This window comes from Halichondria panicea, chromosome 5 (genome assembly GCF_963675165.1).
Source record: "Halichondria panicea chromosome 5, odHalPani1.1, whole genome shotgun sequence".
NCBI classification, from domain to species: domain Eukaryota; kingdom Metazoa; phylum Porifera; class Demospongiae; order Suberitida; family Halichondriidae; genus Halichondria; species Halichondria panicea.
The window spans coordinates 3,740,442-3,768,085 of NC_087381.1; the positions used below are offsets into that span (position 1 = coordinate 3,740,442).

At 41.0% G+C, this 27,644-nt stretch overlaps 4 protein-coding genes across 12 annotated transcripts; 2 read left to right on the plus strand and 2 right to left on the minus strand.

Annotated features, from left to right (window-relative positions):
• Position 1: 1 nt before the first annotated feature.
• LOC135335891 (protein transport protein Sec24A-like) lies at positions 2–10,558 on the plus strand. Of its 3 annotated transcripts, XM_064531557.1 has the most exons (25): positions 2–140; positions 191–371; positions 860–1,792; positions 1,838–2,166; positions 2,680–2,910; positions 3,237–3,363; positions 3,629–3,738; positions 3,930–3,996; positions 4,115–4,233; positions 4,494–4,539; positions 4,846–4,901; positions 5,109–5,210; positions 5,446–5,547; positions 5,745–5,868; positions 6,119–6,215; positions 7,881–7,939; positions 8,076–8,249; positions 8,495–8,605; positions 8,723–8,766; positions 8,969–9,103; positions 9,282–9,419; positions 9,597–9,704; positions 9,756–9,848; positions 9,998–10,101; positions 10,340–10,558. In XM_064531557.1, exons 2-25 carry the CDS (start codon positions 191–193, stop codon positions 10,452–10,454), a joined length of 3,705 nt encoding a protein of 1,234 aa, XP_064387627.1. In that variant the 5' UTR covers positions 2–140; the 3' UTR covers positions 10,455–10,558. The 3 variants fall into 3 exon arrangements, with proteins under 3 accessions (XP_064387627.1, XP_064387625.1, XP_064387628.1); XM_064531555.1 differs by having other exon boundaries at positions 860–2,166; XM_064531558.1 differs by having other exon boundaries at positions 911–2,166.
• A 33-nt stretch (positions 10,559–10,591) lies between these two features.
• LOC135336069 (uncharacterized) lies at positions 10,592–13,130 on the minus strand. Its single transcript, XM_064531845.1, has 4 exons — positions 12,977–13,130; positions 11,955–12,085; positions 11,558–11,761; positions 10,592–10,736 (listed from the first exon to the last, which is right to left on the minus strand). Exons 1-4 carry the CDS (start codon positions 13,069–13,071, stop codon positions 10,642–10,644), a joined length of 525 nt encoding a protein of 174 aa, XP_064387915.1. The 5' UTR covers positions 13,072–13,130; the 3' UTR covers positions 10,592–10,641.
• On the plus strand, positions 13,087–27,196 carry LOC135336043 (E3 ubiquitin-protein ligase TRIM71-like). 7 transcript variants are annotated; one of them, XR_010394660.1, is made up of 10 exons: positions 13,087–13,101; positions 13,184–13,275; positions 13,348–13,435; positions 15,906–16,008; positions 16,168–17,575; positions 17,850–17,986; positions 18,148–18,746; positions 19,033–19,128; positions 20,663–20,749; positions 21,164–21,297. XR_010394660.1 is itself a non-coding variant. In XM_064531816.1 (8 exons), exons 4-8 carry the CDS (start codon positions 17,435–17,437, stop codon positions 27,039–27,041), a joined length of 573 nt encoding a protein of 190 aa, XP_064387886.1. In that variant the 5' UTR covers positions 13,141–13,275; positions 13,348–13,435; positions 15,906–16,008; positions 16,168–17,434; the 3' UTR covers positions 27,042–27,196. The 7 variants fall into 7 exon arrangements, 3 of the variants coding, with proteins under 3 accessions (XP_064387887.1, XP_064387886.1, XP_064387885.1); XR_010394658.1 differs by having other exon boundaries at positions 13,093–13,107; XR_010394661.1 differs by having other exon boundaries at positions 13,093–13,107; positions 13,380–13,435.
• On the minus strand, positions 19,231–20,591 carry LOC135336024 (uncharacterized). The gene is made up of 2 exons (XM_064531793.1): positions 20,135–20,591; positions 19,231–20,080 (listed from the first exon to the last, which is right to left on the minus strand). Exons 1-2 carry the CDS (start codon positions 20,487–20,489, stop codon positions 19,347–19,349), a joined length of 1,089 nt encoding a protein of 362 aa, XP_064387863.1. The 5' UTR covers positions 20,490–20,591; the 3' UTR covers positions 19,231–19,346.
• Positions 27,197–27,644: the final 448 nt, after the last annotated feature.

Genomic DNA, 27,644 nt, shown 5'->3' on the forward strand with positions numbered 1-27,644 from the left:
GTTGATTTTTCTCTGCTCACATGACTATCACATGGACCCAGCCGGCCCCACATGTTCTGTGGTGGAACAGAGGTCCTGTGCATGTAGTAAATGCAACCCTTTATGGCATTCTAGAACTGAGCTAGCATCATCATTGCAAGGTAAGAACATGTAAATTTATTTTGTTACGTGTGATGTTTGATTTATGCAGATGTCGAAGAGAACATATCCATCTCAGCCAAACTATGCTCAACCCTCATTGGCCCCTGGTCAAGGCTCTCAAATGACACCAGGATATGGCCATCAGCCCCATACAGATAGTCGACCAGTGAATACTGGTTCAGTTGGTGGAGTCATGACTGGAATGCAGCAAATGACAGTTCGGCCACCAGGTATAATAAATATATACCGCTATAAATATACGACATTTGGACATTTAAATTACTTCGCAACGTTTGTTGAAAACTTGTTCAGCTAAATTTCGTCTGTTGATACAGTGTGAATTTAGAGATGTGTAATAATCAATGTCACCTTGTTCTTCGATATTAATTTTGTTAGTGTTTCCTTAAAGGAAGATCGATTGACCAACGATACTATTACGTGAGGGAACGCTCTTAGTGTATTTGCTTTTTAAGTGTGGTTGGCCTGCTCGTCCCAGAGCTATATACATTTAAACGTAATGCAGGAAACCTTCAGTAAAAGAAGTGAGGTCCTGTGTTAGCAATGCTTGGTGAAAACTCAGTCTCGTTCGTACAGTACAGTGTGAAAATGGTTCTTTATTGAGAGTTTAGTAGATGTGTATTTATCAATGAAATTTGGTTGTGGCCTCAATAGCTCAATGCCACCTGGTTGTTTTCATTGAGTGCTTTGACCTCCCCAGGAACTGCCCCAGTGTCACAAGTACAGTATCCTTTACCTCATGCTCCCTCAGGCAATTTTTCTACACCCGGACAGCCTGTTGGCAACTATCCGATAAACAGTAGGCCCCCTGCCCCTGGACAACCTGTAGTTACTGCACCCACATACCAAGGGCCTACACCTCAGATGAATGCAACCAATCCAGCTATATCTCAACCCCCTCCTAAACCTGGTCAACCATACCATCCAACAACTAATACGAGACAACCACTTGTGCAAGGACCACCACCGACGGGAATGCAACCACTTACTGGAACTGGAATACCTCCTACTGGACCGAGACAACCATCGAATATGATGAGAGGACCATCACCTGGTGCAGGAATATCATCATCTGGAAGAATGAGTACACCTTCAACTGGAATGGGACAACCTATTTCTCAACCTATCTCAGTAGGGACTGCATCTCACATGGGATCTCGGACTTCATCGACTGTGACTGGAATTCCTACTGGAATGGGATTACCTACAGGCAACAATACAGGAGCACCTTCGTTTGTTAGCATGGCAACGCCACTTTCTGCAATGACTGCAATGAGACCTCCACCACCCACTGGAATCGCATCACTTTCCGAAATGAGGCCACCACCGGGACCACCCCCTACTGGAATGAGACAACCTATGGGACTGCCTATGGGACATCCACCTACTGGAATGGGACAACCTATGGGACCACCGCCTACTAGAATGGGACAACCTATGGGACCACCCCCTACTGGAATGGGACCGCCTATGGGACCACCCCCTACTGGAATGGGACAACCTATGGGACCACCACCCACTGGAATGGGACCGCCTATGGGACCACCCCCTACTGGAATGGGACAACCTATGGGACCACCACCCACTGGAATGGGACCGCCTATGGGACCACCACCCACTGGAATGGGACCGCCTATGGGACCACCCCCTACTGGAATGGGACAACCTATGGGACCACCACCCACTGGAATGGGACCGCCTATGGGACCACCCCCTACTGGAATGGGACAACCTATGGGACCACCCCCTACTGGAATGGGACAACCTATGGGACCACCCCCTACTGGAATGAGACAACCTATGGGACCACCACCCACTGGAATGGGACCGCCTGTAGGTACTGGGCCCCCAATGGCTGGTCAACTAGCTGGTCCTCCGGGCTACCCTCCCCCTCCTGAACAAGCTGACATGATGTCTGGGGCACACCTGGGTCTGAGATCTGGAATTCGACCACAGCCGGGAATGGCCGCCAGCCCTGGTGCACCTGGACCTACAACTGCTGCCCTGGTGAGTGAGCACAATAGCCATACAAAATATGCCTACACGTACATGTCGAGATTACATCACCCACACTTGGATTGGTCAGTGTGCAAATTCCAAGCCCATGACAGATACAGGAAGTCACGTTACTTTCCGCATATCTCTGATGTACAGTATGCCTATGTTTGATACTCTCTCTCTATTATATACTCTTGATAAAAGTAATCTGTATGCACGCTGCTGCAGAGGAAGCAGAAACAAGATGGGCACAAAGTCTCTTCTTAGATTAGTTCCTAACCACACCCAGATACAAACAATGCCAGGCCTACTTTTCAGTTTAGAAAAATTAGCCTGGGAAGAAGGCTTAAACCTACATTTATTTTCTCTCCTCGGCACAACTGTAGCTTCAAACTAAAACACATTTCTTGTGTAAGACTCGACCTTCAACTTGATCTTCCACTTTCATGTTTGTAAGCTAGTATAACTGGCTGTATGAATTTTGCAAATGCCGTATTACAAACGATGTTTTGCTCTATACAGAATGACCCAAACCTTCAGCCTGTGAACATCATTGAGACTAGAGACATCCTTCCTGCCACTCCAATCACAGCACCCCCTACGGTGCTGCCAGGCAACCTGTCTCGGTATATCCCCAAGGAGAATGTGTTCTGCTCCACAATGAGTGCAGTGCCTGCTACCAGTAGTATGCTCAACAAGCTCAAACTGCCTCTGGCCATTCACATCCACCCGTTCAAAGACATGCCCAACAACGTGAGTACAGTTTGCACTTATTTTTATTCATTTTAACTTACAGTTAAAATGTCTGCCTTTGCTTGTTGTTTCTCTAACACAAATTTAGTGTCAAATTTCCCACTAGCACTTATTAAATTGGCAGACTTCCTCTTTTCCCCTGAAATATATTTTGTCCAGAATTACATTGTACATGTACAGTGTGCTTGTAGTACATTGTAGTTAGTCAGCATGCACATACATGTAGTCTTAGTATACAGTAATGATCTGTAATAAATGCACATTCATACAGCACTACATGTGTGCACAGTACATTATACGTTGTGTCTGTCCATTTCATGTTCCAGGAGTGCCCAGTATTGCACCCCAACGTCATAGTGCGTTGTCGAATGTGTCGGACCTACATTAACCCTTTTGCCACCTTCGTGGACTCCCGACACTGGCGTTGCAATCTCTGCTTCAGGCCCAACACATGTGAGTACAAATGTACTTCACGCTAGTGTACAGGTACATATTGTAGCTTATTATTCTGTTTGTGCATGGTATCACAAATTCACCATCAAATCTGTACATGTACAGTACACATACATGTACAGTACACACCCCGGCGCTGCCATTAATTGGCATGGAAACATCCATATACTTCCTTCATTTCCTGTTTATTTGGGAGCTACATGTAGTGCATGTGATTGATTGTTGTTGTTTACGCTCACCCTCCACTGCACACAACCTTCACCAGTGCCTGAAGACTTTGACTACAACCCTCACACGGGAAAACATGGCGACCGGACGCACCGCCTCGAGCTAAAAAGGTCATCAGTCGAGTACATCGCACCATCAGAGTATATGGTAAGCTAATTAACCAACTGGTGTTGAATATAGAGGTGATATTAATTTCAACTAACTAGCTTACGTACATGAAGTGTACTTGCTTTTGTAGACAACTGTTGTAGTGTCTCGATCAGCATGTACACATGTACAGTTAAATGCATGTGTGTGTACTAATCCTCATGTCAATGTCTTTGTACTTGCACATTTAGGTTCGGCCTCCTCAACCATCTGTTTACTTCTTTGTGATTGATGTCACCTACAACACCATTGAGAAAGGTACTCAATCATTATATACAGACATAATTAATGTACCCGTACACTATATGTACATACATTGATCATGTACAGTACGTCTTTCTGGTTTCTGGTAAATTCATTTCCTATCTGTACACAGGTGTGCTTGGTGTTGTGTGTCGCACTCTTCTGGACAACCTGGATCGCCTGCCGGGGGATGCCAGGACCCAAGTAGGAATCATGACATTTGACAATACTCTGCACTTTTACAACCTCAAGGTGTGTACACCAATCGTTCGTCGTTGTGGTGCCCAAAGTTTTAGCTCGTCACTTTTTTGGCAAAGCTAGCTACACAATTTTGGCGTCAGTTTTCCACCTTCTTAGCTGATGATTACTGTATGTCCTATTTAAGCTACTGTGTAGGGCTATACAATTTACATGCATCCAGTGTTAACATATTAACTGTATTGAGTTTACTGCATCTATGTGCTGATCTTACGTGTTCTTATGTTTTTACACGTTATGTTATGTCTTTGCAGTCATCTCTCTCTCAACCTCAAATGCTCGTTGTGTCAGATGTTGATGGTAAGACTGTCCTCCAGTTTAGTCCCCTTCTTATACATGTACCATAGTGCTAGAAATGCGTGATAATTAATGCTATGCGAGCGGCAAATCATGTCACATATTTTTGTATCGCACAATGTTTAGCTTTAGTCAAGGCCTATACAACAATCTCATTGAAATCGCGGTATTTCTCATAATGTTTTTGGAGCCTTAAAATTAGCCAAACGCAATGCTTGCATATGCATGTGCTTGTTGCATGGTACATTCTCTTACACAGTACACGTACATTGTATAGTACAAGTGTCTGATTGTCTATTTGAACACTAGATATATTCCTGCCCTCTCCCGACTCTTTGCTGGTCAGTTTGAAGGAGTCTAAAGAGGTAGGTTCAATAGAATGGAAGTTTATGGCATAGTTTGGCTAGAATAACATGTTTTGCTTACATGCAAGTCACTTCCAGCAACCACAACTACAGGTACACTGTACGTGTGCTACAATGCTAGAATGATATGCATAAGATGTGTTGTCAACCACATGCACCCCAATTTAAATACTCATTGTGTATAATATAATTATAATCTATACACAGCTTATTCGGACTCTCTTGGAGGACCTTCCTCGGATGTTTGCCGGCAACAAGAATGCCCAGTGTGCACTGGGCCCAGCATTGCAGGCTGCCACTAAGCTACTGGTCAGTCTCAACGGTGTCACTGTATGTGCTTGCATGCATGTTTAATAACAGACTCATTTGCTTAAATTGTAAAATTATGTCTGTTACCTTGGGACGAATAGTAGCAGGCATGTATAATTGTAATTAATGTGTTAATTGCAGTTAGGCCCGCATGTACATGTAACCTCGCAAATACACAGCATGACGCACATCTACTTGTGTACCTGTAACGTAATATCAGCTGTTTGTTGTTTAGCATCCCATTGGTGGTCGAGTGACGGTGATAGTATCCAATCTTCCCAATATTGGACCTGGCTCTCTTAAGTATCGAGACGTGGCACCTAGCTCTATGAAAATGGTGAGTTCAAGCAGTACAACAGCACAACATGTTCTTGTTTGCAGTGAACAATAAGATAGCCTTAGTGCAGCTTTTATACTGGTCCCACAAAAGAGACTTACTTGATTGCAATTAGTCAGTAGTGTATATGCATGTGTTAGTCTATGCTCGTTATGATGTCTGTGAGAAGTATGTGCAATACATTTACACCTGCACAGAATACATTGAACATGTCTCCTGGATCAGACTTCTACAAGAAGCTGGCTCTAGAGTGCTCCTCTCAGCAGATTGCGGTGGACCTCTTTAGTTTCTCAAGCCTGTTCACTGACCTACCCACCATATGTGAGTACACAACTTATAGCACAAGATGCTTCGTCTTGTCCTGTAGCTTCGAGATTGGTTTCACACGTACATGTACTTAAATAGGAGCCAAGTTTGGTACAATTTTATACATGTACACTGTTACATATAAAATTAACATGTAATTGCATGGTGTACAGTAACTGGTTCTCAGGCATCACACATGTACACTCTCCTAGCCCTGTCTTGATTGCCAGTCTGTGCATTGTTTGCTGTTGTTGTCTTTGTGCAGCCTGTATCTCCAAGTTCTCCTCCGGTCAGGTCTTCTACTACCCTGATTTTCACCACTCTAAACCAGTAGTACGGCAGAGGTTTGAAAAAGACTTCAGGTAAGCTGCATCTAGCCTCCTTTGCAGCCTCTCCTTTTTCTGTTCTTTGTCACACGGTCAATAAGATAAAATACGGTAAGAATTGGAGGAACAAAGAAAGAAAGAACGAACCGTCTAAGAAAAAGGAAAGCCTGCCTCGCTAAGTCGCGTGACGGTGGCACAGTGGTGGCACAGTGAAAATGAGCGTGGGCTTTCAGTAGATGGGCGGAGCCTGACAGGCAACAAAGCCACAGGATGCCTACGCATTGTAGACTTACTTCATATGCAAGTCTGGAGATAATTATTATCATAGACGATGGCTTTAATACCTAGCATAGTGAAGTCTGAAGACTAAAGGTCTATCTTTGAGCCTATTCTCAAGCCTCAAATTGAGGCTTGAGTTATTATTGAGCAGTAGTCTAGTCTAGAAACAGTGTAAAATGACATGACAATGTTGCAAGGTTGTGATCTCATGAGTACTGACAGAGTGACTAAACTATACTAATTTGTGTGCATGAGACAGTTTTCACAGGGGCACGAGCACCAATGTCGAATTTTCCCTTAGTTCAATACATGTAATAGATTGAAGATCGATAGGGTCCTGTCAATTCCATAGTCGTGTAATCCTATTGTAGTAGTATTAGAGGTTCTGCTCCTTTTGGAAACTTTCTGGCAGTAGAACCAGCTCTATAGTGGATACGGAAATAATACCTGCAGATAAGCACTCAGGTCTACATTGTCTGCTGTAATTTAAAACACTCGACTGGGTCGAACGTAAGGTCTTGAGAGTGGGAGCACATTGAGTTTGATAAGGCGAGTCTTGTAGTCTGTAGTTCTGCTGTAGTTCTACTGTAATTATCCGAGGATAAAATTGGTCGCCCTTGCCCTTCTAGTTTGGATAGTGTGATTGTTCCAGGGCAATCTTATTATTATTATTATTATGACTTGGACTAAAACATTCCTTCTGATGACATGAAGGGATCTGTCAATTTTGGCATGTCAGAAGTATTGCTGTGAGTTGTCCAGGATCTGGGATAGGTTCCTTCTTTGCCCAGGTCCTTTTGACAAGTGCTATTATCAGATACAGTAGTACTCTAGCCTTTCATGCTTCATCTTGTAGAGCTAACTTCTACATACTGTGTTCTGTAGCTTCACACACTCTTTGCCTCTAGTTCCTGGTAAATACGCTCTAAGTACTGTGTCACAGTGTGTGGGAGGACAGATATTGCGGTTTACTCTTGCCCACGCTCAATTAAATTTGGCTACGTCAGTAGCAGATCACAAGACTTAGCGGGGCAGGCCTTCCTTTTTCTTAGTGGCTTCCTTTTTTCTTTCTTTGCTCCCTCCAATTATTCCCGTATGGTGTGAACATTGTGACAAACAACAGAAACAAAATTATAACTGAAAAAAAGGAAGGCCTGCGAAGGAGGCTAAGCTGCATCATGTATGTTTATAAGCGGGTGCTGTATTGTGAGCATTAGTTTTAGGATATTGTTCTTAATTGCTATGCTGCACATTTCCTGTTCCCATGCATTAATTCATACAACAATGTACTTGTAGATTTTACATGTACAATTATGTATGTTTTGTACAAGGGTTATTTCATGAGGAAGATAATGTTTGAGTGTGTGATCTACTTTAGAGGTGTCAATGATGAAAGAGTCATTGTTAGCTCTATCTCCACAGACGTTACCTGACTAGAAAGATTGGATACGAAGCAGTGATGCGAATACGATGCACAGACGGTAAGTTAGTCACTGTAGTGTTACATGTACGTGTGCATGCATGTATTCTATTTAACATGTCAGCTCTGTACTCTACATGCATGTACATTACCTAGTATGTGTTTAAATTGTGGGACAACACTTTTATGAATCTCAGGTTTAAGCCTTCACACGTTCCATGGCAACTTCTTTGTTCGGTCGACTGACTTGCTCTCTCTGCCCAATGTAAATCCTGACCATGGCTACACTATCAACATAGCCATTGACGAGAGCCTCAAGGACATGAGCACCGTCTGTTTCCAGGCAGCACTGCTCTACACGTCCAGCAGGGGTGAGGGGACGGTACAGTGTAGTTAGTACTTGCTGCTAATCGGTTTTTGTTCTTTCTGTGTGAAATTTCAACCGGTAGACTGTTTTGGTTATTCAGCTGTAACTAGTACGCTCTCTGTAACGCAGTAGTCTTTAGCTTCACTATTGTTTTAATTCGGTTGTCAGATCGTGCACAGTAGTGTTAACTGCATAGATAGCCCCCCCCCCCCCCCCCCGAGTGTTTCATAGTTTTGCTAACATGTGCAGGTGAGAGAAGAATCCGAGTGCACACTCTCTGCCTGCCAGTGGCTACTCAACTGCCTCAAGTGTATGCTGGACTAAACGTTAAAGCCATCACTGGAACTCTGGCTAACATGGGTAGGTAACGTATTTTGCTCTTTAATAAACATGGCACAGACCTTATGGTCGACTGCATGTTTAATACCATTATCATTATCCATGATTATGCAAGGGTATATATATCACTTCCTCCAGCTGTTGATCGATCCTCTAGTGCTACACTCGGAGATGCCAGAGACGTAAGTAGAAATGCAATAGCTTAATTAAAATGGATCTACACGGTCATGTACAATGTATACTCAATGCATGTACCTAAACCCTAGTCTAGCATTTGTGTCTATATGCTTTATTAAATAATGTAAAGGCAACACTAAAAGTCCTTTAACCCGTGCAAAATTGTTTCGAGTATGTCTAGTATGGAGTTGTTCTCTCATTCTTCAGGCTATAATGAATGTGGCTGTTGATGCCACCAAAGTGTATCGCTCCAACTGTTGCAGCTCAATGCAGTCTTCTCAGTTTGTTTTGCCTGCGTCCATTAGATTGCTGCCTTTGTTCACTCTAGCGCTCATCAAAAATGTAAGTGCATGAACAGGAAACCAGTATTAATTTTGGATAAGTGGATAGTGGCTTTGAATATGCTATGAATATGAGCAGCCAAGTGTTCTGTATCGAATACTGTCAGTAGTGTATTATGACTGATTGTTTCCCGTGTTTGCGCCAGTTTTAATTGTTTTTCTACTGTGGTGATTTTCAGACTGCCTTTACATTGAGTCAGAAAAGCTCATACGATTCCAGAACTCAAGCAATGAATCTCATCAAAACTCTACCACTCGACTACCTCTCGTGCACTATATATCCCAGACTGTATGCCCTTCATACTCTGTCTGAGCAGGTAAGTATTACATAATGATATGTACACGCTGTTGTTATATAATTGTGTGGTGTACGTATGTATTAATTGTCCTTGACATACATTTTACATTAACATAAGTGTTATCCAAAATTAAAAAATGCAGTACGTCATGTTGCCCTTTGTGACATTTTGAACTACATGTACATCCCATTCCAGGACGTCAAATCTAGCGAGGATGGCAAGCAGCTTATAGCTCCTCCAATTTTAAAGCTGTCTGCAGAGAAAGTGACCAGATACGGGATGTTCCTTATGGACTATGGCATGGTAATTGTACTTGCAACGATCCATACTGTATAGCTAAACCAATTTTCACAGGGTATCTACATTTGGGTGTGCAAAGAATGTCCTGTCGAAGTCATTCAAGCGGTTTTGGGAGTACCACACTATGGAGCCATTCCAGAATCCATCGTTAGTTAAATAATCGTGTGGTTAATCATTAAAGTACGGAAGTATTGTGACAATGTGTACACGTGATGCACTAATTATTGTACGTTGTACTTAGGTTACATACGTACAATGTACGTGTATTATTGTTAACAAAGCATTGTTGTCTTTAGATTGAGCTACCCACTGAAGAGAATGAATTTTCTGAACTAGTGAGGAAGTTTGTTCGTCAGATCCGTGTCTCAAGACAGCATTTCATGCCTCTACAAATCATCAGGTGTGTACAAATTCCTTCACTCCAGTGTCAGAATGTACAATTGTAAGGGTTATAATTATGTGGTGTAGCTACGAAATGGTGGATGATATGAGATAAGGTTGGTGTAGTGGGGTGGGATGATGGGTCTGTGTATTATGGCAACAACATCTAGAACACCCTTAAATGGTGTACACTCTAAATGGACCCATGGTTTATTGTGTCACCGGTTGTGGCTATAATTTATGATTTATTGTCATAGGGAGGATGGACCTCATCGCCTGGCGTTCATAGGCAAGCTGATAGAAGACCGCACAGAGTTTGGTACAGCGTACTTTGAACTGTTGCAACATTTAAAGAGCCAGCTTGGCAAGTAGGGACCCTGTTCTAGTCATTAAATTGTGTGTACCTATTATTTATAGAAAACAGTACCAGCATTTTATTTTGTGATTATTGTATAATTATTAAACAATTGATACAAGTGTGCCCGTTCATGCATGAGAACAAACATACTAAAAAAGGTAGATCTTGCATGTGCATGTGTAATTCTGGGGTGCAAACATTTCAGTCAATATCTTCCGCCTTAAAATCATCACTCACAGGGATAAACAAGGAGTGTCTTGCCTGTTGTGCAACTGATTTTGAATAATGTCCTTTACCTGAATTGAATAAGATTATCTTTTGTTACAATCGTATTATATAGATCATTATTGTAATGATGGCCGACACAATACTATAATGTCAGTTGAGTGCTGGTTTATGTCTACGTCTTAATAATTATTATGTCACATTTTTGGGGAATAATCGTGCATTTCTTTATGAATAATATATAATTATAGGCAATCATTAATAGGTGGAAAAAAAGCATTATCAGGGCCTAGTATAGTACCTGCAAAAGTATGTATATCGATCTAGACAGCACATGCACCGGATTTCTGTTATTTTGCTGACTTAATTATTAATCACCTTCAGCCATTTTAAAATCGTTATGCAAAACTTAATGTAATCCTATTATTACACCTATCAAGGCCTATATATATACTATAGTTACATGCATAATCGCATGTTGTCCTATTATTCACTGTGATTCGTACAGTGATTAATCGCGTATCAGTAATTGCACGTCGTCATTAACGACGTGCAATTACTGCCTTAACGACCGCACAATCGAATAACGGCCGCGGCTAATTTTTTTTACTGAAACTGCAGCTTAAAAGTGTCCTTAAAACTGCATCACAAACGATTAACAATGTATAGTATGGCTATACTCGTGCTTAGCCATACTATTAATTATACTAATTAGCCTCCTTAATTCACACGCAGGCCATCTCAAAGGAATTAATTAAGTGAGCGTGGGATCGAGTCTATGAGTATCTAGTCTCGAATCCACGCCGATTAAAATCGGTGTGGATTCGAGGCTAAAATTATGAGTATCATTCCCAATAACCATGCAGCTAGGTGACCAATTTTGTATATTCACCTGTGACATCTTCTACAAAGAACACCTCTCCTTGTTTAATGACCCTCTTCTCTCCAGAACTGACCTCCACTTCCACATCAGCGTCTAGATTCACTATAAACTGACGCCGAGGAGCGTGATGCCATGAGTAGTGATAGTCGGAAGGTGTCAGTCGAAACATGACACCAGTAGCATTCACCAACTTTGAGAGATAGCCTATATCACCTGCATTATGTCAAGCGTGGTCAGTGAGAGATTCACTAACATGAGCAGGTTTGTACACTGCGATATCCATAATTAATACATTGTAGTTTATAATTATTTGCATGTTATAGACGTATAATATATATATACGTAAGTGTATAATGCATACATATACTTTTTCATACAATGTATTATAATTATAGCCTTTATTTACCTGATCCTTTCATAGATACAGTGAATGTTCCAAACTTTGTACTTCCGTCTTCATTGGCATAAATTCGGGTTATTTTGAATGGTTTAATTTCACTTCTCCCACATACTGATGAATGGAAGCACTGAAAGGATCTACAAAGTAACATGTATAAGAGAGCACAGAACACATTAAATATACGCCCATACTGCAGCGGCCCTGAGTATATTTAACTCGTGTAGTTCAAAGGTGATACTTGATAAATCTACTTCGTACTTGCTAGTTTGTAGTTGGTATATAGTTACCCAGGGTAAGGTCAAATTTTAATTTTAATTGGAGGCCGTTTGAAGTAATTGTTGGAATCAAGTGCATACTTATAGATCTAGACCTACAACGTTGCTATAACCGTTTATAATTATTCCTCTAATTAATTCATGCACTCCTGATTGAACGATTGTGACAAAAACAGAAAAGGAGAGCCTGGGACCGAGGTAGCTGGGCGTGGCCGGGTGACACGCTATGTAGGATTTGTACTGCTGTGTTATGCAATACTGCTCTGTAAGAATAAAATTATAAACCGCATGTCCGGTTATAAATATCAATATTTGAGTCATGAATATCGTTATCTCAGAAATACTGCAATCTGATTGGTGACTTCTCAGTGTAGCAGTACAAATCCTATATAAGCGTGTCCCCCGACCTCCCGTCAGATACGGTCGGGCCACGCCCAACTAGAACCGAGGCTATAGCTTTGCGTAGTAAAGACTTCACAGCTTGAAGAAACACAATATTGAAACACAATATGGTCTTGATGACGTGACCATGCGTGTAGTACGTGGGCTTTTCGCGGGCGTTGACTGGGGGGGGTCCCTCGATCTCTAACCATGGGAAATATGACCCAATGGGGAATGTGGTCAAATCTTCCATATGTTAGCCCGACCCTTCCAGCCAATACAAATTGGGGAGGGCGTGGCCAGACTGCTCCCGGGGGGGGGGGGGGGGGGGGGCACAACACGTTGATAGGTGCATAACACATGAGTGAGCACCTAATAAAGTTTTTAGACCAGCGAAACATTTCTTTATTGTCTCCAATCAGTGTCCAATGGACTCTCGTGGTGATTATTTCGGTTGCTGCTTGCATAGCAGGTTAAAGGTGCCGTACCTCCTTTGGGTAAAGGTAGTCACGGTCGATCGATTCATACTCATTTGTGGGTATTTACCAAAATTAACATAGGTGTACCTATTATTTTCAGGGGACCAATTTTTGTGACAGGATGGTCTGGACCCCAATGCAGTCAAGTCACCATGCAGGGCAGTGACAGAAGAAAAAAATCATTAGCTCCAGGTGAGTTTATAGTAAGTCTAAGAAAGCATGCACGGACCGTGAGATGTGATATCTCTTCACTCTTGCATCCAGATATTAAATTTGTTTGTTTCTCAACTTTCAAGAGGGTTTAATAGATCCTGGCCATCTCAGTGTTGTGGAAGTTAACAGTCAAAACAATGTGAGTCCTACTCACTGCTATTCTACTGTATTCGACTGATCTTTTGATTTGACACTGTATTTCTTATAGTCTACATGTACTTATATATTATAGGGTCTGGAAAACTATATCTAAGTTGTGCACTGCCCTAAATTACAGAGCCAGGAAAAATAATTCCACTTTTGCAGAAGTGGAATTGTTTTTGAGTGGCGCATCCTTTAGACCACAAAAAATTGTGTTATTTATGGTGGCGCTTATATTCTACGTAATCCTTAGCAACAGTCAACCAGTCAACCAGTCAACCTAGCAACTGCATCATTTCTTTTGAAAATTAATATCTGAAAAGTTGGCATCTCTGTGGCTCTACTAAATCTGCGTCTATTCAAGTCACAGTTTAAATGGAGAAAATTATAGTCCTAGCTCCACCCATAAAACGGAAACGTCCAGCTCCTCCCCGCTTTTGCAGCAAACAAGCCTAGCATGCTTTTGGTATGCCATAGACTCGTACTACTCTCGAACAAAGCGAAAGGAAGAAACTCAAGCAGCAAACAAGCCCAGCAAATGAGCATCTCCTATACTACTCTCGAACAAAGCGAAAGGAAGAAGCCAAAGTTAGAATCCCAGCACTTCCCTACATCCAGCTCCTCCCCCATGCAGCCTTGCTGTAAATACACTGCCCAAGAAAGGAGCGGCTCCTACTACTCTCGAACAAAGCAAAAGGAAGAAACTCAAGCTAGCTTGACATCACAAGCTGCTAACCACAAATCGATGACACTCTAATTAACCACGTAAGTGGGCGTACAATAATAGAATTTGCAGCAAACGAGCGGCTCCTATATTACTCTCGAACAAAGCGAAAGGAAGAAGCCAAAGCTAGAATCCTCCTCCGTGCAGCCTTGCAGTAACAAGCACAGCACACTGCCCAAGAAACAAGCGGCTCCTACTATTCTCGAACAAAGCCAAAAGAAAAAAAACTATAGAGCTCCCCTCTTCCATTCTATAAACTGTATATAATTATTATGTTATTGTGCGTCTAGCTACAGTCATGTTATTACATATGCATCTCCTTGTAAATGACAATACAATGTACATAGCCTGAAGCATTTAATAGAGCACGTTGCCAAGTGCTCTATTAGAAATAGAGCACATAGCAACAATAAGCAAAAACACTTAAGTGGGATCTAAAGCTATAGTATAGACATGAGCGTGGTCTAGCTCAGCTAGCTGTACCGTTGAGAGCTATCTTGTGAGAACAATTCATTGACTGTAGCTATGGGTCAGACAACTCAGTGAAATGTTGAGAGGGGGTTCCAAAAGTTACATTTTCTATAAAAAACCTTGGGGACCATGTGGTTAGATCTGGTTAATTGGTTATTGCATTCTCAGCAAAAATAATAATATATTATTTTCCTTTCTATAGCTGGCCATGGCTACTTACTTACTTACTTATCAGTTTATAGCTAGCTAAACTTTATAGCTGCACAGTGCTTGAACAGAGAGAATCTACTACACACATTGCAATAGAAGTCACAAGTTTAGCTAAAATAGTACAGTAATTAGTAAGTTGATCTCTATCAGTCCTTGTATGAAAAGGGGGGGGGGGGTTCGATGGGTTCTGTCCGGATCCGCCACTGCAACTGTTGTCAAACAAGCCTTTTTATAAGAGCCAGAAATGTTATTAAAATTAATAATTACAGCAATGGTAGGCACTTCTTTTAGGGCCTCAAAAATTATGCTGATGCTGACGTGGCAATTGCATCAATGTATAAGTCACGTATAAGTATAGCCTTTCTTGTCGTGTGTGCATGCAGTTCAGATTCAGTCAAATTAGTAATATTTTCATATCTAATAATATTGTTGATTCAATTTTAGTCAAATTGTGGCTGTAGTGTTAATCTGTTTCCAAAGACCATGGCTGCTGTATACAGCATAGACACTCGGTAATCCGGCCACCCTAGGCCTTGGGACAATTCAGCTTTGTTCAGATGTTAGAGCTAACATGCAGTTCCGAACAATAAACCAGATAATTAATTTTTAAACAGGCTAGACAAAGAAAACAGAGCAAACCAGAGCATACCTGATTGAGTCTCTTTCAAATAGTGGTTGCATGTGGTCAGTAGGTCACTACCAACAAGAAAAGATTAATGCAAATAATTATACAAGCAGGGATAAGGAACAATAGATCAGCAACTTCTAAACTAGAGAAATTTTGTAAATTAATTACTTGTAATTTGCGTACATGTAATTATAAGTCATGATCAAGATAATTTTATTTATAGACCTTGCCATGTGTCTTAAACATGCATTAATTGCAAAACCATTTTTGATATGGTTTTGTATGTTTTGAGCGCATGAGTCCTATAGGTATATTAATATTTATCTATCATTGCAGTTAACATAGAATTACACTACACTGTACATGATGTGTTAATGACTAGCTAACACGCGACCTTTATTCGAGGTAAGTATACATACTCATAATTATTTACAGCTGAAGTGATCCTTTACCAAGAATCTTGGCAAGATCAGTGTATAATTAGGATTGTGGTTTATAACTCTGGTTTCATGTCAACAGCGAGGGTTAGCTTCTAAAGGTGAGCATATTAAACAATAACTATTCCATCAATCATTTGTTTATTTAGGCCTGCATAGTATAGTTTTCATTCCGCTGATCATATCTATATTTAAAGTATTAAACGATTGACACATCCATTTTTAAATCCTTTTTTTTTATCCTTTTCTTCCCCCTTCAGTTTTGCGTCAATGGATGTGGCAGTCAAGATTGAAATTGATAAACTAGGAACTGTTATCAAGACTATCAATGATCTCAAGATACCTTGGGGAGTTGCTCTCAACCAAGCTGGGGAGATAATTGTTGCTGAACAGGGTGCTGGTATTGTCTCGATATTCAGCCACGCAGGAGACAAGCTGCAAACATTAGACACTCGAGGTACAGCTGTTGGGGAGATGAAGGGACCTCGTGGTGTGGCAGTGGACGGTAATGACAACATTCTGGTGGTGGATCGTGGTAATCATCGACTGTTGAAATTCTCACATGGAGGAGACCTGATAGCAGCAGTAGGTAGTAATGGCGATGGTCCTGGGCAGTTTAGCATTCCGACTGGTATTTGTATCAACAGTGTCAATGCAAAGGTGTATGTGGCTGATCATGGTGCTAACCGTGTTCACATCTTTAACTCTGACCTCACCTTCTCCAGCAAGCTCGGCAGCTATGGCAGTGGTAATGGACAGTTCAGCTCTCCTTATGACGTTGCATCCGATCGTAGTGGTTGTGTGTATGTGGCTGAATATGGTAATGCTCGAGTGCAGGTCTTCACACCCGATGGTGGCTATCTGAGGCAGTTTGGGAAGAGAGGCAGTGGAAATGGAGAACTTGACAGGCCTGGCAGCATCTGTGTGGGCAGTGATGATCTGGTGTATGTGGGGGAGAGTGGAAACGATCGTGTGTCGGTGTTCACGTGTGAGGGAGTGTTTCTCAAGTCATTTGGACCATGGCAGTTCAATGGGCCTTATGGCATAGCAGTAGACCAGTGTGGTGTAGTGTATGTGTCTGGTTATGGCAATAATAAAGTGCAAATATTTTCCTAGTTTATTTGTTGTCATTAATGATAATTATTGTTTTGGAGTTATTGTAACGTACATGTTGATTATAAATTGAAACCAGTGAAATCGAGTACCTCGATTGCTAAAATTGATCTGCAATAATGACTTTACTGTTGAATTTTGCACGTGACCAAATCTAATCCAGGTATTCGTGTCGTACCTCCTCTGGCCCATGTTGTCCCTATGCATGTACATGTGTACTGAGTCTCTCCTGTTACAGTCGTGCCTTTAATTAATTAGTATCGTACCTCACCCCACCCCCTCCTCCTCTCCAGGGTTCCATGGTGCTGGTGGCGGGCGTCAATACTGGTACGGCCAAGGTCAAGGTCCGTGTGAGGGAAAGGGCGTGATAGGGGGTGGAGCCTGATATCATCAAGCTGCTAAGTCATTGAGAACATGATGCTACAACCCAGGCTACAACCATCCCATGGATGTGTACATTCTGCCACTGTTGGTCGAGTATCGGATGGACAGACGGAAGCATGGGAGGTCATCACCATGCCATCAGGCCAGTATTCATTGGAGCTGACCAATACGGTGAGGGGGTGTGGTGTTGCTAGGGGGTAAGTACTGGCATAAGGGTAGGGTGTGGCATAGTGTCAGGAGCACATGAAGAGATGTCTTACTATGCATACAGTCTAGCTGAAATGATTATCTGAATTGCAATTTGAGTTTTTGTTTCAAGCCATGACATTTTACAACTTACATGTACTAGTATACTTCTTTTTAATGAGATTGTAGACGTATTTAAAGAGTTAAAGAAGAAAATCATACATTTTGTTATGACATAATTAATTTGGGGGGATCCCAGGGCGCCCCCCCCTCTCTCTGAAATCCTGCCACACACACAGACATTACGTTGTGATGTATTTGTAGCCTCAATTGAGCGAGTTGAGATCGGAGTTGCTGTTGGGGGAGGAGCCCGAGCATTTCAGTGTGACAAGGAAAGTACGTATGTTTCAAAGGGGTTAATGTGTATAGTCATCCATCACTAGGTTGGCGAAGTTGGCTGGTAATCCAGTAATTTTGTACCTAACTTGTTTTGGCTCTTACACTGAATACGTGTATAAAAAACAATTATTTTCATTTCTGTGCCTCTCTCCCTTTAGGCAATATATTCAGCACCCTGGGGGGTCACATCTTTGAGTGGACACTCCTCTCTGATAAGGAAGACACCCACCAACAAGCATCCCCTGAGGCCATACACAACTTCATACCCTTTGAAGAGTCCTCCTGTTCCACTGACCTCGATTGTCACCGGCAGTCTTAGAACAAAAGGTTTGTGTGTGTGTGTGTGTGTGCGGGTAGTCTGGTTTGTGTTTGACTGTGTGAGGGGGTGGTCTGGTTTGTGTGTAGGTTAGGCCTAAGGTCCAGCACAGAAGTTTAAGAAGAGAAGACAGGCTAATCAGATATCTTCTAGAATATCTGAAATTATTATAGAGTAATATTATTCCTTGAGAATTTGTGAATCATGCAGTATTAAATGGCAGCTATTTTAATAGCATGATATCTAGCCAGTGCGTATAACATACCTGTCAGAGAAAGGGAGCTGGAGCTGAACAGTGTGAAGAAAAGCAACACCTCGGGCTCTGGAAAAGCACTGCACTGACAGTTTGTGGCACACAGGCGCACGGTTTCTTAGCCACGCCTATCTATTATTTGGCCACAACGCAATTGCTGAGTCATTAAAGATGGCGGAATTTTCTAGGTAAGAGAAGTAGAGACTGAGAGGTCATCTGCCTCGTGGAAGCAATCGTAAATATCTGTCTAGCCAGTTCCTTGATGTGGCCTTTCCTTGAACATGAGTCAAAATAATTATGTGAAAACACGGGCAAACCCACTGCCAATCCTATGTAAAACCTACTAATGCTGAGTGCTCCTAAATTACTTTTTTGCATACCTAACTGAGTATTGTGTGTCCCAAAATTCACTAATAATTATAATCTCGTTAGTCTGGAGTGTACGTACTATGACCCTTGACCCCTGACCCCCAGCTTGAATTGGACGAGGGGAGCTTGTTCAGTGCACTAGCCACACTCACTCCATTCTCTGACTTCAACCAGAGCCCCAGGAACATGTACCAATGTCAGGTGAGGGGGCGTATGTATACGTGGTACATGCATCCATCTATAACAATTAAGATGACAGGAAAAGTTTGCAAAATCAGTGTTGTACTACAAAATTTCACAAATCTCTATATGTAGCAGCAAGCGTGTGTGTATGTACGAACCAAACATACATGGTGAACATAATTGTTATGTAGCAACAATTATAAGCTGTGTGTTAGTAGTGTACTTTGTGGTACATGTCAGTCTTCTTCAGATGGTGCCTGATAGTTATAGTTCACATGATAATGCTCTTTGATCCATTTCTGCGCTTCTTCAGATGGCTCCTGGCCCCACCCACTCTTTAAAATCTGGCCATAATAACTTACATCAGCACTGCTCTCACCTTCATTCTCTTCCTGTGTTCTGTCATGGAATTTCCTGATTGTTTCCTCATCATCCACTAGCAGGAGGTAGCGCCATGATGGTCGACCTTTGTCTCTTACGGTCATGATTCTCTTTGCAGCACTCCACTGTTGCCAGGTTGACCCAGGGGCCATTGTGCAAGGCTGGTCGATTTTTCTCTTGCATCGAACTACAGTGAAGTTAAGTTTACTGGTGTATTGTCCATCGTGAATCTTTGTATCGGGAGAGTAGGATACAGTTCCAATGTTCTTTTCATTCTGTACACAACGAGCAGAGAATGCTAGCTCAGCAGGAATCTCATTAGCCAGGCATGATGCGTACACTTTAACAAGGATCCCCTTTTCCTTGGCAGCGTGTGCACAAGGTCCCACTCCGTGCTCATCCATGAACCTCATAGCCTCCTTCACCCAACACCCAGAGTAGCTGCAATCAGTGGTGATGGAGAGAACGCGTCCTTTGAAGTATGCATTCTGTAGGTAGAGGTGCATTATATCCCTGAAGCTGATGAAGCCATCACTGAAGCACCAATCTCCCGTTCCCTTCTTGCCAGGGCCAACATAGTAGAGTATAACTACAAAACAACAAGTCAATGCATATAGTTATTAATATTGTATGATGACCTCACCTCCACATGTGTCAGTGTTGTTCTGTAGCTGTGTTATCTTCTTAGTGACCTGCTCACATGTTAAAGATCCATCATCTCTCAATATCTCAGCAATGCTTATCTCTGTTTTGTCTAGGCTAAATCTTGCTTTCATAATGCTCAGGTCGTCATGGTGACAGTCTCTCGGTATACCTTGATTCTCCAGTTTTCGTGTCTCATCATCTTTCAGCTCTCCCCCTGGCCTTCTTGGTATCACGTCATCATCTTGGGTAGCGAAGTTGGACGTGATTAGTAACACTTCCCTCTTTCCTGATGCCCCGTATCTATATTTGCCATTGTATGTGCTCCAAGTTGGAGAAGCTCCTCCTGTTGCCATCACTAGCCACGACAATTAATGAGTGTATACAAAATAGTCCACAAGAAATGAAAGCTTGTACTGTACGGGCTTTGTATATTTAACACACCCTATTTTTGTATTATCATTGGTGGACATAGTTATTCAATTACTAATGAATGTTTCTCTCCCACACACATGACACATTCTCACAGATCGATGGCCATGCAAGCAAACGGTGGGTACACCACTTCGATCAGTCATTCCCCTACAGAAAGGATGGCAAACTGTACAGACTGCAGGTACGTAGGGGGGTAAGGGGTTTAACCTGTCCCTCATACCCTATACGTACAAAACATGTATTCCATCTCCTTTTTAAACCATTGTTTGCTGGCATTTTAGGGTAAAAACTCAAAATGACGTGCTATACAATGTGTAGGATTTTACCTATAAAGTTAGTGGAAGTAGTGCTATATGGAACGTAACATTATATGTATGAAGTCAAGGCCTAAGATTGAGGGATCTTCGCAATAATTATAATACTATAGTGCCAGTATTAATTATAGCAGACCTATTTAATAAGCATGCAGTCAGTGACACCGCCCCTCCATTGCTAACTAGAATCTAGGCTCTATAACCTAGATCTATAGATAGATCTAGTCCATTTTTAATTTATCAACGCAGCACTGAATTAATTTTATGTTTTCCATTTGTAGGTTATTATTGAGAGTGAAAAAATATTGTCTGTTATAACAATCACTCATCTTGAAAACGACATCGGATAACTCAACTGCCATATAAAGCAACCCTTTTAGCTAGATCCAACAATCAAGTTTCAAGTGACAATTAAGTGATGTCAAAATTGAAATCAGTAACTGTTGTGTTGTTTAAGGTCGTTCTCACCTTACTAATACAAAAATGCAACGCTGAAATATACTATGTAACTCCAAGTTTGTCCTCCTCATACCCTGTTTGCCCTCCTAGTAAGCCTTGTCATACTTTGGACGAATATGCAAGCAATGAATTTCTTCATTTCGGCTTCAATGATCGAGTCCATTTACTGTTTCTTGACGGCTCTCATGAAATGTCACCTGGGAAAAGTCTTGAACTTAGTGGAATTGAACTGCTCACGCTGTCGAAATTAAATGACTCATTGGGATCACATGTTGTACTAAAAACGTTTACAGCATCATTCATCACTCTACAGAAGCTTGAAATTGTGAAAGTAGAGCTTCAAAGGGGTTCCATAAGTACGTTTGACGTGTGTTTGACAATTTTAAACAAAGTTTCTTTTAGAAATCATAAGTTTTCTTCAGATGGAAGTAGGCATATTCGAATAGTTGAAGTTCTTCTCATAAACAGCCGTTTCACATTTTCCACTGAGCGCCATCGTAACATCGATGACAGCTGTTATGTCAGTAGATTCACATCAAAAGACAGCCAAACATTTGAAATGTATGAAGTACAAATAACAGGTAACTCAACTTTCTTGCAATTGAATTTAGCGGCTGAGGGAACTGCTACAATTCAAAACACTAGGCTCTCAGGTAAAAACGTTGTCAATGTGTATTTGGTTCCAAGAGTTTTAAGTATTACAGACAACGCATTTCTTGAAATCATCAACTGCTCCTTCAATGGTATGGAAAATATGTATCTGAGTGACCTTAGTATTAATAAAGAGCGAAGTTTTGCGGTATCAATCATAAATTGCTCGTTCTTCCATAGCAAACTAAATGTAATTGCTCAAAAACTCTTTCTTCAAAATGCTTCAATTGTTGGCTCGCATGTAATTGACTATGTGATGTTCTTAAAAGGCCCAATGAATGTTAGTATCAGTAGCAGCACTTTTGATAGTAACCAAGCATTGATATCAACACTGAGAGCAGAAAACATTAATATGTTTTTCTCGGGGATTACAACATTTTCAAATAACATCGGAAGCAATGGAGGAGCTATTCAAATGAGCAGATCGACAATATGGCTAGAAAAAAATACACAAGTTAGTTTCATCAACAACACTGCTACGCAAATAGGAGGTGCAATTTCAATATCTGAGCAGATAATAAACTCTGCACAATTAAGAAAGCAGTGCTTTTATCAGTTAAACTTCGATACCAGAAAAGCACGAATAAATACATCAATTACTTTCAGTGATAACCTAGCACAAATCGGAGGTGACAATATATATGGAGCTGCATTACAAGACGATTGCATTGTAAACAGCAAGGAAAAAAACTATGAAGTTCAAGAATCTATTTTTCAATTTCAGACTAAATTAAAATCGTTTTCATCAGTTTCTTCTGACCCAAAGCGAATCTGCCTATGCAATGCTGAAGCTAAGCCACAATGCAACAACATTAACTACATTTATTTCACCATGTATATAACGCCAGGGGAGAAGTTTAACCTCAGTCTGGTAATAGTTGGAGAAGATTTTGGAACAGTTACTGGTGGAGTGTATGCCTCACAAGCTAGGCTGAGTAAGCCCTTTAAGCTTTCAGAAGGAGAAGACTCTCAGCAAATAAACAGCAATAAAAAATGTACTAATTTGGAATACTCACTGCATTCAGCAAACAAGGATGTCAATAAAGTGTCATTTATTTTGTCTAGAGACAGCATTGCTGCCTCATCACAAAGAGCATTTCTTGATGGAATATATAGCAGAAACAGTCTGAAGTTGACTAGTTTTACTGCTAAATCACGAATTCGCCCTAAGCATTTAAATGCACCAGTAGTGGTTACAGCATTCCTTCTTCCTTGCCCATTGGGGCTCGAATTACATGCAATTGACTACCAAGACAATGTTTGTCTTTGTGCAGAAAACATGAGAGACTACGTACACAATTGTGTTGTTAAAAATGGTGTGGGGATTTTGTATCGAAACGGGAGTACTTGGATTGGCTCTCGAGACAGCAATCTCTCGGTGTTTATTACTGCACACAGCTTTTGTCCCTTTGGTTATTGTACGTCAGATGTAGTTGGTGTTGATCTTAACAATTCTGACAGCCAGTGTGCTCTCAATCGTAGTGGGGTTCTCTGTGGAGGCTGTCCACCTGGTCTCAGCCTGGCTATTGGCAGCTCTAGATGTATCTATTGTCCTGAAAATTCTCACGTTACTCTTTTGCTTGTTTTTATGGTTGCTGGTGTAGCTCTTGTATCTTTCATAAGGATGCTTGACTTAACTGTTGCCCACGGAACAATTAATGGACTTATCTTCTATGCAAATTCTGTTTGGATACATGAAGGAATTTTTTTTGCTGGTGAGACTAGCCAAATTGATTCAAGAATTGTATTGTTTATGAAAACCTTCATTGCTTGGTTGAATCTTGACTTTGGAATTGAAACCTGTTTTTTCAATGGTTTAAATTCATATTCTAAAACTTGGCTCCAATTTGTCTTTCCCTTTTACATTTGGACTTTAGCTGGGCTAATTGTACTGGCATGCCACTACTCGACTCGAGCAACAAAGTTATTTGGGAACAATACGCTGCCAGTTTTAACCACAATGTTTTTACTCTCGTACACCAAACTTTTGAGGACTATTGTGCTTGTTTTAGGTCCTGCAATACTTCAACAATACAATCCTGAAGGCAAGAATTGGGTATGGTTGTTAGACGGTAATGTTCCATACTTAGGAGTCAAACATGCATTTCTCTTCCTCATGGCCTTGTTTGTACTCATCTTTTTATGGCTACCCTATACTATGGCACTTCTATTTGCTCGTCATCTCTATAAACTACCATTCAATTCCATTCATCGAAAATTGATAACTTTCAAACCTTTGCTAGATACTTACACTGGTCCATTGCAAGTCCAGCGGCAGTTTTGGGTTGGTCTAACGTTGCTCATTCGTGTTCTGTTTGCTGTTTCAACAGTTGTATTTCAGGCAATTAATCCAGTTGTTAATATCGATATCCTGCTGCTGATTTCTGTTCTACTCTGCATGATTGTTTGTGGTGTTTACAAAAAATTGTATATTAGTATTCTTGAGCTTTCTTATCTCCTGAACTTGATCTTTTTATGCATCATTTTCCTCTCAACTTCAGATTCTCAAATCAGACTGGTGAGTACTTGTCTCTCTGTGGGAGTCTGTCTCTTTACATTTATTTGGATTGTTTGTTTTCATTCGATGTACATACTATTGTGTTTATTTCGCAAGAAAAAGCTTTGTCTTGGGCGTAGGAAGACTCAAGACAATAACGAGACTGAGATTTCGGAAACACACTCGGTGTCTGTGGTTACTACAACAATCGTTGATTTGCATGAACTGTTATTGGAAAATTCACAATGATCGATGATCTCTATAGCAGCTAGCACTAGATACTATTGCTAATTACAATAATTGTGTTTTCAGATGACAGTATATAGTGTACGGTTTAGACAATGATTGAACTAAATTATAAGACTGAACGTATAAGGCTGCATGTTTTCATGTTACCAGCGTGAGCCGGTCTAAATCATAATTTACTTCTATAATAGACAGGTTCGTGAAACCGTGATACATGAGATCCATCATACTGACACAGGATATATGATTGTGGCTTCTGAATAGATGGGATGTTGGTATAATTATGAGTTCATAATTACGCCCATGCATGGGGGTTACAGTCAGGTGGATTCAATGCTACCAGTAAATTTTTCGAATCCCCTCCTCGAGTAAAACGATTTAGCAATAATTGTTTAGATTGATGTAGATTTAAACTGTACAGACCAGGCCGGCTATCACAGTAATTAGAGTTATTTGGTGTGTTGTTTTTCCTATTCTTTGTGTCATCCACATGCAAAAGACACAGTTGTGAGTTCTTGTCGTTTGCAGAGTATCGTTTGTTGTTTTACTACAATGTTGATAGTTTCAATGTAATAGTTAAATGTTAATCAACTTGAACAAAATAATTATGCGTACACAGTTGTGAGTTCTTTTCGTTTGCAGAGTATCGTTTGTTGTTTTTACTACAATGTTGATAGTTTCAATCTAATGCTTATAAATGTTAATCAACTTGAACAAATAATTATGCGTACAATCATGCATTTTAATAAACACAATTATGAATGCATGAGGGTAAGTGTCACTGAGTGAGGCTCCTTGAAAACCGTGACACGCATTGTCTGCATGCTTGACCCAATTTATTGCAACACAATCAAATTCCCAAATACTCATGTTAAAGGTATGTGTTTGAAGTAGACTACTTTTACTGTGGCTGACTTAACCAGATACATTTTAACATACATGCAGTCAGTATGGATCAGATTGAGTCTCAGAGACTGGTGTTGTGTTTGTCCTGAACGTACATGTATTACTAGAATGTTTTCTGCTCATTTGGCTCATTTGCAAAGGTTTTTCACCAGCAATTAGTAATATGGTAGATGAGAGACAGCAACACCGGTATACACAATGTCATATTAAAAGAGCAGCGGAGAGGAATGGGGACAACTATAATTATAAAATTAACTGGATCGTATGGAGTGCTAAAATCATCGCTTGCAGACTTTTGGCTCAGCTGAATAGCTACTGTTCTCTGCAAGTTCCCGTATATCTCTCCATGCATGCACACACATTTCCTCCATAAAACATTATAACGCGTGCCTCACCGCGCGCGCGGTTAAACCATAGATTAAATACCACGTGGCCTTATGTTTCATGTAAAACAAAGTTTACCCTCGCGCCCCTGGGCTTATATACAACTAGCTTCATCCTCTTCATAATCACAACAGAAATCAGTTGAGGTATCGCGCCCCAGACGAACCAGCTTGAGTAGTCTCGCAAGCCAGCTGTTACGATGTCTGATTTTCATGGGGTGAAAAATTCGTTATTTTCGTGGTTAGCTGACCTCCACGAAATTTTAACGTAGGCGTGGCTTACCATAACGTATGAATGCAGTGCAGGCAACGAGACTAAACGAAAAGATATACTCACGAAAATCACCATTTTCCAGATAAATGAATTTTTTACCCCACAAAAATTACCCGCTATACGCTTGAGAGAAGAGATCCAGGAGGATTTAATTGCAACTTTTGACCTTTTATTGCAGTCTTCAAAACAGCAAGATATGGAAAATTAGCCTTCTGGTGTAAATTTTGATGTACTTTGATGTACTGGCTGGATAGATCTAGCTTTCCAAGCAGGTAAAAAAAAAGGAGCGCTAGCTGCTATATGCTATATGTGTTTCCCCCACCCAACGCGGTAAAACAACGGCTGTTTACAGTAAATCAGACCTTTTCAAGCCCTCCCAAAACATCGATTAACCGCGCGCGCTGTGTGTCTCTTCTACCGCGAGCGCTTAACAAAACTTCCGCGCTGCACGGTTCATTGTGGTGGAAGGCGGAGGCAGGTGACCCTTCTCGGCCACGTATGTACGTAAGACCCAAGGGTATAATTATGGCAAAAATTCCTGGCTATTACGCTCCTCTCTATCCACGATTTGAATTTTAATGGTCGATGTTGCATGCCCTCGTTTAATTTATACACCTTTGCCATTATTTTACCCTGCAGAGTTGGTCCTACTAATTTTGCTCAAGTCCTCACTCGTTCAGGAAGAAACAAAACGTACCTCCTGTACACTGTCAGACTATCACCAGATGAAGGTGCACTACTGAACAGAAGTTCTTGACTTCAGCTCTGACATCTTGACGATGTCGACAATAGGTATGACGATTATTAATTTAGATGTTTATTTATGGAGCTGGAATCTACAGTCATTCTTTTTGTTGTATGGTTTACGGATGTGCTTTTTTAGCTGCTTTAAAGCGTATTTTATTACATGCATGCCTCTCGTCATGGCTACGTGTATTGGGTGATTTGTAAGTGATATAATTATATAGAGCACATTTGAATGGCTCTCAACTTCTGAACACGTTATTCCTAATTTGGTTATGTGGGTAGAAAATCAAAACAATTACCGTAAAACGGGTAATTTTCGTGGGTAAGCTGAAAATTTTTACCCACAAAAACCTAGGCGTGGTTCACCGGAACTCAAGCAATGCAGCACGTAACGAAGCTTACTTACGAAACTTACTGCTGTTCCAGTTCAATCAATTTTTCACCCCACGAAAACGACCCACTAGACTATACAAAACTAAATTATATCGCTTGATTAGAGGACATGGCATTACATGTACAATGTATAGACTGAAAGGTGCACTGAACAGAGTCAATTTAAAGAAGTATATACGCGAGAATGTTTTGCGAGCATCAAACAT

Excerpts from the sequence above, each read along its gene's own strand:
- LOC135336024 (XM_064531793.1), bottom strand. The coding sequence starts at position 20,489 with ATGGCAACAGGAGGAGCTTCTCCAACTTGGAGCACATACAATGGCAAA. Across the intron at positions 20,081-20,134 it reads CAACACTGACACATGTGGAG|TTATACTCTACTATGTTGGC; the intron begins GTGAGGTCATCA and ends GTTGTTTTGTAG.
- LOC135336069 (XM_064531845.1), bottom strand. The coding sequence starts at position 13,071 with ATGCAAGCAGCAACCGAAATAATCACCACGAGAGTCCATTGGACACTG. Across the intron at positions 11,762-11,954 it reads TGTATCTATGAAAGGATCAG|GTGATATAGGCTATCTCTCA; the intron begins GTAAATAAAGGC and ends GACATAATGCAG. Across the intron at positions 10,737-11,557 it reads CTTTGTAGAAGATGTCACAG|GTAAAGGACATTATTCAAAA; the intron begins GTGAATATACAA and ends TATTCAATTCAG.
- LOC135335891 (XM_064531555.1), top strand. The coding sequence starts at position 191 with ATGTCGAAGAGAACATATCCATCTCAGCCAAACTATGCTCAACCCTCA. Across the intron at positions 8,250-8,494 it reads GCTCTACACGTCCAGCAGGG|GTGAGAGAAGAATCCGAGTG; the intron begins GTGAGGGGACGG and ends TAACATGTGCAG. Across the intron at positions 8,606-8,722 it reads TGGAACTCTGGCTAACATGG|CTGTTGATCGATCCTCTAGT; the intron begins GTAGGTAACGTA and ends CACTTCCTCCAG.
- LOC135336043 (XM_064531815.1), top strand. The coding sequence starts at position 16,178 with ATGGATGTGGCAGTCAAGATTGAAATTGATAAACTAGGAACTGTTATC.